The sequence below is a fragment of the Cygnus olor genome, chromosome 16 (genome assembly GCF_009769625.2).
Source record: "Cygnus olor isolate bCygOlo1 chromosome 16, bCygOlo1.pri.v2, whole genome shotgun sequence".
Lineage (NCBI taxonomy): Eukaryota > Metazoa > Chordata > Aves > Anseriformes > Anatidae > Cygnus > Cygnus olor.
In genome coordinates this window covers 1,074,994-1,089,292 of record NC_049184.1, presented here as the reverse complement: position 1 = coordinate 1,089,292, position 14,299 = coordinate 1,074,994, and the positions used below count along the sequence as shown (strand labels likewise).

Sequence of the window (14,299 nt, the reverse complement as noted above, 5' to 3'; positions counted from 1 at the left end):
CCAAAGGCCTTACACAAGTCCAGGTAGATGACACTGGTTGGTCTTCCCTTGTCAGCTGACTCAGCCACTCCATCCTAGAAGGCCACCAGATTGGTCAGACACAATTTGCCCTTGGTGAAGCTGTGCTGGCTGTCTCAGAACACCTCCTTGTCCTGTGTGTGCCTTGACATTGCTTCCAGGAGGATCTGTTCCACGATCTTCCCAGGCACAGAGGTGAGGTTCACCAGTCTGTAGGTCTCTGGGTAACTTAAGTGTCACTTGATTTGTTTTCCTAGTTACGGAAAACTATGCTCTTCTTGTATTATCTTAGTCAAAAATACTTTAGCTGTTGATTGTATAGCCATTAAAACAGCAACTTATCTTGCAAAGCTGTTGGGAATCTAACTTTTAACACTATAAAGGCCCTCTTCTTGTAGTTCAGTAAGGTACTGAGAGGTTAAACTGAAGAAATCTTTCAGGTAGTAAAGATCAGGCCTACAGTTACAACGCCTTTTTCATAAATGAAGAAGCTCAAGTTCAGTCAGGCTTTTTGTATCTTTTTCTAGGCTGGAGTGCTACTCAAAGTGTTACTGCTCTGCTCAGAAATCACATTGTTGCCTGAGGTCTCAGTCAGTTGTATGTCTAGTTTGCATTTCACACTGAGAAGCTTAGAAGAGGAATTTGTTTTGAATTTGTTTTCTTTGTGTAGTAGTCTGCTGTTTACGCTTTTAGGTTTCCTCTCCATTTTCTTTTATGCAGTTCTTATTGCCTGGCCAGTTGTCTGTGTAGATGGCAAACTTCTTACATTACTGTCCTGTTGTTTTAGGATCCGATCTTAAGTTATTCTGATAGTATAATCTTCCTGTACTGCAGTGTCCTTGCTCTGGAATTGACACAGGTCAGAGGAAAATTAGCACTAGATTTCACAGTGTCTGGTCATGAGTTTTCCTTCACTGCACTGCTTTTTCCTGGGAACCTCTGTTTTTTCTTTAACTTCCTTTAAATGTGAATTATTTTTGTCACGTTGTATCAAAAGCTATTTGTAATGATTGATAATTTAAAGAACTTGCTTTGTGGCTTAAGATGGTCTATTTGCTGAGAACTGAAATGGTGACAGTTTTGTTTCTCTTTGCAGTTTTGGAGAGTTGGCTGGATTATACAGGAGAGCTGGAGCCACCGGAACCGCTAGCTCGACTCCCACAACTCAAACATTGTATAAAGCAGCTTATAACGGACCTAGGCAAAGTGCAACAGATTGCACTTTGCTGCTCATCATGAGACTAGAAAGTATTGGAGACTGTTATTGAGTGAAGGTGGAGCATCTGATGTGAACAGCTCTGTGTATTTAAATGAAATTAGCATGCTGGTTGCATGTGATGCAGATTGACTTCAGGGATTTGTGAAGAACTGCTGTTCAAAGAACAGCAAAAAAGGTTACTTTTATCTCATAATTTTGGGTTTATTAGGCAATTATAACAATATGGAAGAGGTTAATACTGTTGTCTTCAAAGGTTGTGTGTTTGTTGATAAATTATACTCAAATTTTCACTCCTTACAACTTGTTCATTGAAACGGTAGACTTTTTTCATAATTAAATTGACTAAAAATTGTGCCACTGAAGAACAGAGTTCTAAGAGCCAAAAATGTTTAGTTGACAGAGGTTGTAAATAACTTTGCATAGTTTAAGTGACTTGTGTCATGTTTTATTCCTTCTGGTTTATGCATAGTAGCACACAGTATTTAATCACTAGGAAATGTTATAACAGTTTTCAGACTTAGTAAGTATGAATGTCCTGCTCTTAACTATAAATTGTTACGTGGAAGTTTGCAAGTAACAGTGGCCTAACTCTCCCCTTCTATTATGTTAAATAATGTAGCAGAAGGTCACAGGTGGATTGCACTTACTTTCAGAATAAATGATTGTTTTCCATATTTATCCTGTCACTCTCACGTGACTTGGTACTGGGGAAACCCCTTAATGTTGTGTGTTTGTGCATTCTTGAACTCTTCAACGTGGCCATACCGTGCCTCCCGAGCTAATGCTAGCAGGACACCCACACCCTTGTGGCAGTATAAGATACTGCTGTGAAAAGACTGGGGATGTGCTTGGAGTTCCAGACTTGAGCAAGGTCTGTAATGGACATTATGTAGTTTTCTACCCATTTGTTAATAATTGCCATTCCGGTTATATTTTGAAATGTAGATTTTTTCAATACTCTGAACGTGTTCATTGTAAAGACTTACTATGAATGTGTGGTTTTGGGAATCAGTTTATTTTATATTTGTGTAAATAAAGCCTCAAGATCTATGCATGAGGTACTGTCCTCACAGACAGTGAGTGGGTTATTATGTTAACAGTGTATGTTCACAAAGTCCCTTTTTCTACCTTACGTTTTAATTTTCTGGTTTGTATTATTTTGTCAGAGCAAGGTGAAAATGCTGCTTAAGTTCAAGTTATATTATACAGTACTTTTTGAAACATTGATGTGTTGTAAGTATTTGAAATGTTAAGAGCCTTTCAACTGCAGATCATAGCTCCATAAATAATGGCTGCGACTTCAGTTTTCCTTCCCTAACGTTGCCGAATTAAGTTCACTGTTGAAAATGGTAAGCTGTTTTTGCTTTGAGAGGGTGTCTTGAAAAATCTGGATTTATCTTGATTTTTGTGTGTGATGGTACCACCAAAGGGTAAAATCAAAGAACAGTTGTCATTGGAAGGCCCGTAACTATACAATTTATTAATCTTTGATATGAGCCTGTAACGTTTGTATACTGCAAAGAATAATGACTAACTATGTAAATTCCTACAATAATATTGGAAATTTTAAGTTAACAGTATCTACACAGTGAATATTTTAATCAGTTCCTTCAGAAAACAATAATTAGGCTTCTCTAGTAGTAACTAAGGCTTTTGTGCCAGGAGTCATTTCAGGGAATAATTTGTCTCACAGTTTTGTAGTTGGTATATAGTGAATACAACATATGTACAGCAGAAAAATAAATTTATTTTTCTGTAACACAGTTGGAATAAAGCTTACATGATATTTAAGTAGCACTTCGATCTCTGAAGATGATACCAATGTTATACTCTCTCTCCTGTTAATGACACCTCAATTTATAAATACTGTGTGTAGCTTTAGACCAGGCAACATTAACCAAACAACCAGAACAGCATTGGAGGAGGACTCCAAACAACTGTGAAGGTTTGGTGTTTTTTTTTCAGGTTAGAATGACCAGAAAGGTGTTCCCTGGTTGAAATTCAAAGCAAGCGCTTCCACCAGGAGTCTGAGAAGAACATAGCTGCTACTGAGCCAGCTGTGCTTGCAGTTTGAGGGTGTGAAGACAAGTCAGTTCCTGAGCAGACACTTCTCCAGAGTGGAACTTCTTTCCGAGCAATTGCTTTTTGTGTGATCATTGTAGGTTTTTACTTCTGCTGTGGTGTGTGTTTTTTTTTTTTTTTTTTTTGCTCAGGGCAATACTTAAGGTTTGGAAGAAGAGACAGTTCTGATGGTTGAGTGAAATGACAAATACTGGAGACTTGTTTTCCTTAGTAGAGCTAGAGAATAAGTTCTTGCAGGTAAAGACTGAAAATATTTATTTAAAATAGACTAGCATTTTTCATGTTCAGGAAAGATTCTTTAATGTACTTTGCCTGGATTCATTTTTGTCCATGTTTTTGCAAGTTTCCACATTGTTATTTCTTAGTCTGGACCAACTGTTTGGTCTGGCAAGTCACTTTTTTATATTTCTTTAAATCACTGGTAAGTGAATGCAACGTGGAGCCTTGATGAAATGAGCAAACATTGCACTGTGGATACATAAGTATATTTGTCTTTGTTAATGCACTATTAGAACTGAGGGCGCTGTATATAAAATTTTGCTTTGGAGCAATATTTGCAAAACTTGAAAACTGTACCTTGGTGTTTGGAATAAATAAATAGGTTTTTGTTGGTTAAGTCTTAGTAAAGTCTTTTTCAATGATTATTCACTAAAATAATTTTGGACTTTTGTGTACACTTCACATTGAAACATAGGTACAGTAGTTAGACCAGAATGGAGATCTTAACTGTTCTCAAAGTATCAGTGATTGCTTTCCAGATCTGTCTCATAGATATTCCTAATAGGTAAACTCTGCGTTATACTGTTTTAGAAGGGGAGCTTATATTTTATTCACAAATCAAAAAAAAAAATTAACTGAACACTTAAAATATATATATATTTCGATGATGGAGCCCACCAGAGATGCTGCAGAGCATTTTGCAGGGTCAGTGAGAGGCACCTGGCTCATCTCTTTAGTGATTTATTTCACAAAAGACTCGGGCATAATTTCAGTACTATTTTGAGGTGGAGATGTTGCCCCTTAAGCGGTGGGCTAGCAGGTGTTTCAGGTAGACTTGGGAGGGTTGAGCTGGGAGGGAATGGTTATGTAGCACCTGTGACTAATCCTGAAAGCTACCAGTCAAACTGAAGGCCAGCAGCAGCAACAAGCTTAGTGGAAAAGCCGAGTCTTTGCTGTACAAGGGAGTGATGATAAAGCATAAACATGAGGAAAGTTTGTTCCTTTGTCCTAACGAGCCAGTCTGCATAACTTCATTCTTGAAACAAGCTTCCAATAGAGCTCCAAGATTGTAAAGCCAGCAGGTACTGTTCTGCTGGAGCCTGGCTTGTGAAGCCCAGAGAAACTGGCCACTGATGGCAGACCCAGGCGTGTGTTTCATGGTTGAATGAAATCTGCTCACATTTAGAAAACTTGGCTATGATGTTTAAGTGAGCAGCAGTGTGAAATAATGTGCTGAAATGTGTGCAGTGGCAGGCTATGTTTCTGGGAATGTGTGCCCTCTGCTGTGAGCTGCTTTATATTTTACTTGCTTGGTGTTAGGGTTCTCTTGGAGGTAGACTGTCATGTCAGGAGACAGTTGCCAAATCATCAGCCTACACATGGGTAGATTCACCTTGAGGCTTTGTCAGTCTAAGAAACTTTATACACAAACATTTGAATATTCTCACTGTTACTTGTCCATGTTATCAGCTATTCTAATTATAATGATATACCATTGATTGACATCCAGACCTTGGAATCTCATTCACTTTTTTTTGTCTTCGTGATTTTGTGATTTGATGCTGGAGCGGCATTGCTGCTGCAGCACTGTCGTTTCAACAGATCTTCACTCTTGTGAAGATAATACCTAGAGCTCTGCACTCTTCTCCCCACAATAAAGTATTGTTCAAATAAGTAATCAAAAACTCAGAAAACAATACATTTTTCCTCATTAGACCATACACGCAGACAGCAAAACTGCAAACCTAAAAGGAAGTCTTCCAAATAATGAATGCTTGGGTAATAGTAGCAGAGCTTCTGAAAACTAGATTTAAAAAAATAATAATAAAAAGTAAGGGGGGGGGTATAGAGTTTTTGCATCGGTAATGGCTGAACAATGCCTGTGAGTATTAAAAATATGCCATGTTTAAGGACAGTGTGGGTGCCTGTTTTCCATGCTTAGGGACCTGGGTATGCTGGCCTCTGGGGTAGAGGCAGGGTTGTATGTACTGCTGAAGGCTTCCGAGCAGTTGGTTGTTAGGTGGATTGAGTATGTGTGCTGTTACAAGGGTCATTGGAACAGAACCTGCTCCCAAAGTGCTGCTTTTCTATGCCTTAGAGTGGCAAGAGTATTGGCTGTTGAGAGCCACACTGAATCTAGGCTGCAGACATAGCTATGTCCTCTGAACAGGGGCCCAAAAGGAGATACTTTGATTATTGTGCAGCTCATTCAAATACCTTCAGAAGTCCCTTTCATCTCAGCAAAGGCGTGGTGGCCATGGTTCTGCAGAAAGAGGACGACATGCTTAGAGGGAGCTGGACAGGATGGGTTGATGGGCAGAGGCTGATGGGATGAGATTCAACATGGCTAAGTGCCAATTCCTGCACTTTGGCCACAACAACCCCATGCAATGCTACAGGCTTGGGGCAGAGTGGCTCAAAAGCGGTGCAGAGTAAAAGGATCTGGGGGCATTGGTTGATGCTCGCCTCAATATGAGCCAGCAGTGTGCCCAGGTGGCCAACAAGGCCAACAGCATCCTGGCTTATATCAGGAACAATGCAGCCAGCAGGGCCAGGGAGGCGATTATCCCCCTGTACTCTGATCTGGTGAGGCTGCACCTCGCTGTGTTTGGTTTTGGGCCCCTCAGTACAAGAAGGACATCGAGGCCCTGGAGCGTGTCCAGAGAAGGGCTATGAAGCTGGTGAAGGGCCTGGAGCACAAATCCTGTGAGGAGCGGCTCAGGGAACTGGGGGTGTTTGATCTGGAGGAGGCTCAGGACGGACCTCATTGCTCTCTACAGCTACCAGAAAGGAAGGTGTGGGGAGCTGGGGGCCTGCCTCTTCTTGCAGGTAACCAGTGATAGGACTAGAGGGAATGGCCTCAAGTTGCGCTGGGGAGGTTTAGGTTGGAAATGAGGAGACATTTCTTCTCAGAAAGAGCAGTCAGGCATTGGGACGGGTTGCCCAGGTGGTGGAGTCATCATCCCTGGGGGTGTTTAAGGAAAGGTTGGACCTGGTGCTTAGAGACATGGTTTAGGGGGTGAGAGTGGTGGTAGGGGGATGGTTGGACCAGATGATCTTGGAAGTCTTTTCCAACCTAATGATTCTGTGAAATTTTTTTTGTGGTGGTTGGGGAGGAGCAGAGCATAGGCTCAGTGAGAGGCTGCAGTCTGCATGTTGCTAAGCACTCATAATTTCAACTTTCAGAAGAGATCAGTGCTGTCCGCCATATGGCTAATCTGGCCAAAACAGCCACATCTCTGCAGGCTCAGCATGCCCCCGACACAGGGGAGAGCATCAGCTGCCTAGCCACTCACTGAGCAGTTGGAGCACCTTGGGTGCTGAGGACAGCCTGCAGCAGCAGGCCCCTTCCCCCTGGCCTGCCTTGGCAGCCTGAGGCAGCTGGCAGGGCTCCTGCTGCCCATGCGCCCTTGGGTCTGTCCCTTGCAGTGCTGTGCTGCAGGGAGCGGGGTTGGGATCCCACCATGAAGCAGAAGCCTTGGCCACGACACTGCTCAGTGCTGGGGTTTGTGCCTATGCTTCCCAGCAGGAGAGAAGTGTTTGCAGGACCAGGAGCTGCTAGGGTTGGGAGCAGAACTGCCATGGGGCTGGAAGGAAGCAAGGCTCTGAGGCAGATGGGCTTGGGAAGGACTTAAATAGGCGTTGGAGCCAGGTGTCTTTCATTTTTACAAAGTCACTAGAATGCAAATAGCAGAGAGGCAGCTGCTTAACTGCAGCTTCCTCCAGTGTCAGCAGCAGCCTTGGCTGCCTGTGGGTCAGACTGGAGGCCAAGGAATAAACCCCACTGGGGGCCAGGAGGGGGGCAGCCCCTGCCCTCAGGCGGCACCTGGGCCCAGGCTGAGCAAGCATGTAAAGTTACAGGCTGCTTAAGAGAAGGAAAGGTAAAATTTGCACTGGATGTGCAAGAGCAAAGTAATCAGATGTGAAAAATTAAGTGATGATTTGAGTGTGTAAAAGGTAGGAAATGTGTCAATAGCTGGGGTCTTGCTGCAGCGACCTCTGAGAGCTCAAAGAAGGAAGGAAAGAAGGTTACTAGGCAGCGAAATTGCTTCTACAGCAATTCTCACCACAGAGGAAGCTTCAGGCGCTTTCCCCAAACCTTTCTTTGCTGATAAGGGGCTGCTGAAAATGAGGGCTCAGTTGTCTTTCTGTTTTGATGCATTTATACTGCTTTTAATGAGGTCGCAGCCTGCTTCATCTGGCTGAAAGGGTTGTAGCTAAGATCAGCGTTTGACAACAGTGTTTGCATTTTGACTCTTCTCTCATCTAGTCCTTTTGTTGGATCAATTTCACCCCCTACCTCCCAGAACATCAATTAAAATAAACATTTTTAAACCTCTAGGCCTGATTAATGTACCCTGAGCAGTGTTGCAGGAACCATCTAGGCCAGGGCCAACAGCACAGGCAAAGCCCCCACAGATGCAGTTGATGGAAAGCGGCACTGCTGCTACAGCTGTCAGCTCATGATTTAGTTACCAGCTCTCACCTGTTAATGAAGTGCTCTTTCATTAAGATATTAGAAAGTTATTGCTGTGTGGCCTGCAGGATCCTGGTTAATGGACAGTTTAAAGGTTTAAAAAGCAGCCTCTAGTGATGAAAGTGGGGTGGTTTCCTCCTGGTTGCTTCTGCTCTGGGGCAGGGTCTGTTCCTCATCAGGCTGAAGGGAGTGATAAAAAGGGGGGGGCTCCCAGGCCCTGTGCTGCACAGACGACACCATCACCCAAAAAATGATAATCTGTACGTGAAGTGAGGGGCCTGATTAGGTTGGTTTGTGCCCCTGCCTGAGTTGTGTTGCTGTCGGTGAGCACAGCTGCGGCCCGGCCAGGTGCAGGCCCTCTCTGTGGAGCAGTCGGGGAAGTGTCCCATGGGAGCAGAAGGCAGAGGCCTGGGGTGATGCCTGGGGGCTCAGCAGACCACAGCGAGGAAACCCAGGGCTGGGATGGAAGCCTTGCCATGTCCTGAGGTGCCTGGGCATCAGTGCTGGAGGGGCCTCACTCCCCAAAAGCGCAGCCCCTGGGCACGCAGCTGTGGTGAATGACAGCAGCTGAGGCAGGTGAAGGCTGCAACCAGACCCGGGTGCCCATCCTGGGGCTGCAGCTGAGCGGGGTCCTGCCCTCAGCTGTTCTTCACCCCTTTCCCTGCAGTGCCCATCTCTGGTACCTCCTCATCTGTCAGGAGGAGGTAGGAGCTGATGGCTTCCCGAAGGCCCAGGCTGATGGGGGAGTCATCCTCCTCTTCCTCCGGTGGTGGCACAGCCTCTGACAACAGGACAGAACTGCAGGGGGGAGATGGGGCCATCAGCATGCTGTGCCAGCCCCACAGGGGAAACCCACAACCTTGGTAGCCAACCCTACCTGTCGATCTTGTCCCAGTTGAGTGACGGCTTCTTCACCATGGTGGGCTGGGCCAGGGCCGGGGCTGCCCTCGCACTCTCCATGGAGCAGGGCTGCCTGAGGGCACAGCACAGACCCTCCCCACACTCTGGGCAGGGGCCAGTGGCATCAGTGCAGTGCTCACATTCTTGCACATCAGCCGCACAGGCAGGTGCTGGACCAGCCACTGCCCACCTGCTTCCCCGCAGGGCCCTGGTAGGTGACATCTGGCCCGGGGACTGGCGGCTCTTACCTGTGTAGTGGTCCACGAGGTCATGCAGGTTGGAGAAGGTGAGCCGCGGAGAGATGTAGAGCCAGCCGTTCTCCAGGCGGTGGATGCGGTAGTGTGTGACCGAGTCCCATGACGTGAGCTCAGTGCGCCGCACCGACAGAGAGTAGCAGCCTGCAAGGGTGCAGGGCTGGGGTGCCACAGGGCAGGACCCCACTCAGCCCTGGGCTGGAGCAGCCACAATTTTTGCCACCCAACTGGGGTGGCCGGGAGCATCTCATGGGCCCATGCAGCTACCACTGGGTGCCAGCCCCACACCACAAGCACCCCACCCTGGAGACAGGAGAGTTCCAGGATGTGGCCCAAGCAGTGTCCCCCGAAAGCTGCCATGGCACCAGGATGGTGGTGGTGCTGCTGCAAGGAGGGAGCATAAAGCTGCTGGGAGAAGGGCTGAGCTGAGCTCTGCCCTGAGACTTGACCCTGCACCAGAGCTAGGCACTCAGTGGAGTTCCCTTGTTGGGGGGGAAATTGGGCCCCTGCTTCATCTTTGAGGACAAGCCTTTGCACATTTTTGCTTAACCAAATGCTGCAGGAAGCCTGTTTGTTGATTCTTTCGGGGCCCTTTGGTGGAGGAAGAGACTCAACATGAAGCAGAGAACAGCAGCAGCACCAGGAAACCACCATGCGGGGCCTGCCGTTGCCACCAGGTGCAATGGAGGAGCAGCCCCACAGCACAGGGCTCTGCTTGTGCCCTCAGCACCCTGGAGTAGAGGGGCCATGAAATGCTTGAAGTGCACGGGGGGGGGGGGGGGGGGGGGAGGAGGAGGGGGCTTGGGCGGGGCGGGGGCAGGCGATATCAGGACTTGACAGCACTGTGCACAGGCTCTGGGGGAGTCTCGGGGATAAGCTTTGTCCTGCAAGCGATGGAGCTGTCACCACTGCCACCCTGCCCCAGCCCAGCAGCACTGCCTGTCCCTTCTGTCTGGTCAAAGTCCCTCTTTGCCTGGGGCTGTTTGTCCTGAACACCCCTCCCTCGCCCTTCAGCACACACTGTGGGGCTGTGCACTCACCTTTCCTGGTCTGGCTCTGCCGGATCAGGAAGGACCCATGGTGGTTGCCAGGTTGGAGCAGCAATTCCTCTGCCTTCTCCCGGCTGATGCCCTCGTACAGCCACCTGGATGGGCAGTGGGTGTTGGCAGAGCTCTGCCGATGGGGCTGCCTGAGCAGGGTGGCAGCACCTCATGCCCTGGGGATGGGGACAGGTGGGGTGGTCCCACAGCAAAGCCTGTGGGCTGCAGGATGCAGCATCTGGCCTCAATCTTGTGCGGCCTGAGGCATGGGGATGCAGGGCGTGGACACCCTGCATGCCTTGCCACATCACCAAGCTCTGCCCCATGCTGAGTGTCAGCAATGGAACTTCAGGCCCCGGCACAGTGGCTGGGGTTTGGCCTCAGGGACAATCCCTCCTCCTCTGAAGTGGGAAAGCAGCAACAAAGCACCCCTCCTCTGGCCCTGCCTGGAGCCCTGCTCCCACCATCACCCTGTAGCACTGAGGTGGAGATGGCAGAGCCACAGAGCCATCCCTTGGGTGCCCCAATGCCTATGGGACACTGCAGCCCCCTCCCCACCCACCCCACCCCCCCCAGGAGCCATCCCGGGGGGGGGGGGGGAGACTCTGATGTACCATGGCAGCACAGGCTGAGTGGTGGCAGGCATTTCCTGGCCACAGCTGCAGTGCCAGAGAATGAACCTGGACACCAGTGGGGCTGGGTACTTGAGAGGCCTGGCTGTACCCCATGGGCCCTCAGCTCTTCCATGGAGCTGTGTCTACCGGGCGCCATCCTGGGATAGCACCTACCTGTGCCACACCTTGGCCACGCAGCTGCTGGGGATGAGGCACTCCTTGCCAGACACCTTGGATGCCACCAACCACCACTCCCCATCCCTGCAGGGAAGGGGACACGATGTCCTGTGGCTGCTGGGTGCAGGAAAGGGGCTCCCCATGGCCACAGGGATGGGTGCTGGCACCGCTGGCCAGCTGTGCCCTCTCACTGTGGGGACTTACTCGGCGAGGACGTGGAGCTGCTCTCCCATCCTCAGGACAGTGGGCACATCTGTGCCAGAGGGGAAGTCGCACAGGGCCAGTGCCAGGAAGCTGTTGGGGGCTGTGGGGAACAACACGGGGCTCAGTGCTTGGGAGGACTGTGCCCGCCGGGGTATGCTGGTGGCTGCTGAGCACTCACCTGCCTGCGTGGGCAGCGGAGATGGTGTGGGGGTGGCAGCTGCCATTGGGATGCTGAGCTGCTTCTCCCGGCTGGGCAGGCTCCCCATCCTTTGCTACACCTGTGGGGTCAGCACTTGTCCCCAGCTACCACCTGTGGCCACAACTGGCTGCAAGGGAAGGAGAGGGTTGGGCTGGCCCTGGCAGCACCTGTGGGCAGAGGGACCGGGCCGCCTGCAGCCACGTGCCCCATGGCACAGCTGTGTCAGGATCAGGGCCTGAGGGGTATGGCCACACACCCTGGGGCAAGGCAGTGCCACAGGGTGCATCGGCACCATGGAGCTCTGGGCTGGGGCTGAGCTCCCAGGGGAACCCTTCGAGGAAACTGCCTGCCCACGGAATAGCATCTGGGGCCACACAGCTGCAGCTGGGTGGGCTGGGGGGCCCTCCTGGGGACAAGGCATACATGCTGTGTGGGGACCAGAAAGCCCCCATCCCCAGGCTGCCACAGAACCATGTGGGGCTGTGCTCACCCGCTCAGCACAGCCATCCTTCCCTGTCCCAGAATCCCACGGGATGTGGGGTGCCCATCCCAATGCCCTAAGGTGCCAGTCCTCATATAGTGCCTGGGGGCTACGAGTGTCCCCTCTATCTGCAGCAGTACATTTCAGCTCCATGCCCCAGTGAGGCACAGTCAAAGCTGTGCATGACCCAGACCCATGGACTGAGCCTCCTGGCTCCGCTGCTGCCCTCACCTACCTGCTGCTTGCTGCTGTCACCATCGCACCAGACTCATCAGGGCTGGGCAGTCATCGGCTGGGCTCTGCTGTGCTGGGTGGTGCCTCCAGCATGGTCCCCAAGGCACCAAGGCTCCACGGGGGGATCCTCCTGCAGTGGTGGGGCTCCCTCATTCAAGGAAGGTCCCGTTTGCTGCCTCCTTGTTCTTCTGCTCTAGGTTTGGGTATTTTCCTGTGCTGGAGCCAGAGGCTGGGCTGCTCTTGGCTGTGCTGCCTGCTCGGGGTGCGTGGTGATGGGGCTGAGCGCTGCCTGGGCACCAGCAGGCTGCTGGCGTTTCCTGTGACGCATGCGCACCATGGCAGAGGTTTCTGTTTTTCACTCAGCCAACAGTCTGCTCAGCACTGCCCGCAGGGAGGCCTCGGTACAGGGTGAGAAAAGCCTCAGGTGCAGTTTCAGGCAGCTGCCTGGAGACACTGTAGACATTGCCCTGGGTGGCACCGGGTTCTCCTTCACCACCAGGTGTGTGGGGACAGCCACTGCAGCCAAAGCTGCACTGGGAGCTGCAGCCCTGGGTGGATCAGCCATCCCCTACCTGGTGGCCGGGGGACATGGCCCCAGCTGCGCCCCAGGAAGCAGCAGAGGTTTTGGGCCAGAGGACCCCCCCAGGGCTGCAGCTTGGCCATGTGTGTTGCTCCAGGAGCTGTGGCACCGATGTGGTTCTTTGTCTACCCAAATGGCTCTGGCTCTGCTGGGCCAGCTCTTACATGGCTGGAGCAGAGAGGTCAGCAGCGATTTGCCAAAAATTACTTTTTTTGTCTGGACCTTGAGACAAGGCACTCGGTGCTGGAGGGTGGTCACAAACTCAAATGCCTGGGGAAGACACGATGAGACCTTGTCCAGCTGCAGTCTCTGGGCGCAAACATGCAGCGTGGACATGGCTGGAGCCAAACTCACAGCCTGGCTCCCACACGATGACCAAGAGATGATCCAGCACTTGCACAGCTGCCTTGAACACAACCACCATCATTGAAAAGCAACTCGCCTTGAGAGCAAGCACCTGCTTGGGGTTACATCCTGCCAGAGCACCCCGATACCAACCAACCCCATTGTATGGGGGATTTGGGGCTGAATTTGTCTTCCCAAATTGCATCTTTTTTGGGTCAAGGAGAGGGCAGGGATATTTGCAACGAAAAGATGGGCTGTTTGATGAATGACAATGTTTGATCCCCATACTCTGCCACAGGAGTGTGGCTTGGGGCAGGGAGGTAGAAGTGCTCAGTTTTCTAAGGCCTGTGATTTCACAGGAGGGAGGGACACTGGCACTAGGCAGCAGGAGCTCCAGTCGCTGGGCAGAGCAGAGGGCTCCTGACACACTGCTTCCCTCCATGCACATGGATGGGTGGATCATCCCAAGGGACGGTGAGGGCAGCCCAGCCCCGTGGTGCCCTTCACCCTGCCTCGCTTCCCCTTGTAGCACCAGCAGGCACCACAAGGCCTGTGAGCACAGCAAGGCTGAGGGACCCCGCATCCAGGTGCTGCAGCCACACTGATGGCCCCACACCTCCACACCTTTTTGGCTAGGTCCAGACGAGGGGAGTAACCCCATTTCCCCCAAGGAGAGGCTTCAGGGGTTGCTCGTGCAGCTTTGCTGAGCTCACCCCAGGCTGGGAAGTGCCGTGCTGCCACTCATGGCCCTGCTGTGCCTCCCCGTCCCCGTGTCCCCCCTCCCCCCCCCCAACCCCACTGCCCTGGTTGTGCCGCTGTGGCTGAACATCCTGCTGCTATTCATGTTTCTGGTCAGTCGTAAACCACTGTGTTGGTGTGAAGTGCGCACGGAAAAGAACAGCACATTACTAAAGCAGACACCCATGTATGTGGCCTCACACTGCTCTTGGGGTTTGGGACACCCCTGCTCTGGGTTTGGTCAGTGCTGGCTGCAGCAAACAGCTTGCAGAAATGTGTGGGGCTGAGCAAAGGTTCGTTTGCTCCTGGAAGTGGTAGCAAAGCATCACTGGTGTGCCCACCAACCTTCCCAAATGTGGCTCAGCTCCTCAAGCCCTGCTCTGCACTGCCTAGCATCTTCCTGAATTAGTGGTAGTGAATAAAATGGGGCCCCCAGACTCAAACACCAGTGTGGGCAAGGGGCCTTTGTCTTACTGCTGTGGCAGCATTTGGCCATGCTAATTCTTGTGACCGAGTGG

General features: G+C 50.7%; 2 protein-coding genes across 3 annotated transcripts in view; one reads left to right on the top strand and one right to left on the bottom strand.

Moving 5' to 3' along the window:
• Nucleotides 1-3,941, top strand: part of PHF20 (PHD finger protein 20) — a 77,493-nt gene extending 73,552 nt beyond the window's left edge. The window contains 1 exon segment of the mRNA XM_040575349.1: nucleotides 1,115-3,941. Coding sequence (XP_040431283.1) covers nucleotides 1,115-1,257 — 143 coding nt within the window. The 3' untranslated portion in view covers nucleotides 1,258-3,941.
• On the bottom strand, nucleotides 3,725-12,424 carry SLA2 (Src like adaptor 2). 2 transcript variants are annotated; one of them, XM_040575354.1, is made up of 8 exons: nucleotides 12,120-12,423; nucleotides 11,383-11,530; nucleotides 11,205-11,304; nucleotides 10,998-11,084; nucleotides 10,210-10,313; nucleotides 9,164-9,313; nucleotides 8,893-9,019; nucleotides 3,725-8,813 (listed from the first exon to the last, which is right to left on the bottom strand). In XM_040575354.1, exons 2-8 carry the CDS (start codon nucleotides 11,468-11,470, stop codon nucleotides 8,654-8,656), a joined length of 816 nt encoding a protein of 271 aa, XP_040431288.1. In that variant the 5' UTR covers nucleotides 11,471-11,530; nucleotides 12,120-12,423; the 3' UTR covers nucleotides 3,725-8,653. The 2 variants fall into 2 exon arrangements, with proteins under 2 accessions (XP_040431288.1, XP_040431287.1); XM_040575353.1 differs by having other exon boundaries at nucleotides 8,893-9,313; nucleotides 12,120-12,424.
• Between the last annotated feature and the right edge of the window lie 1,875 nt (nucleotides 12,425-14,299).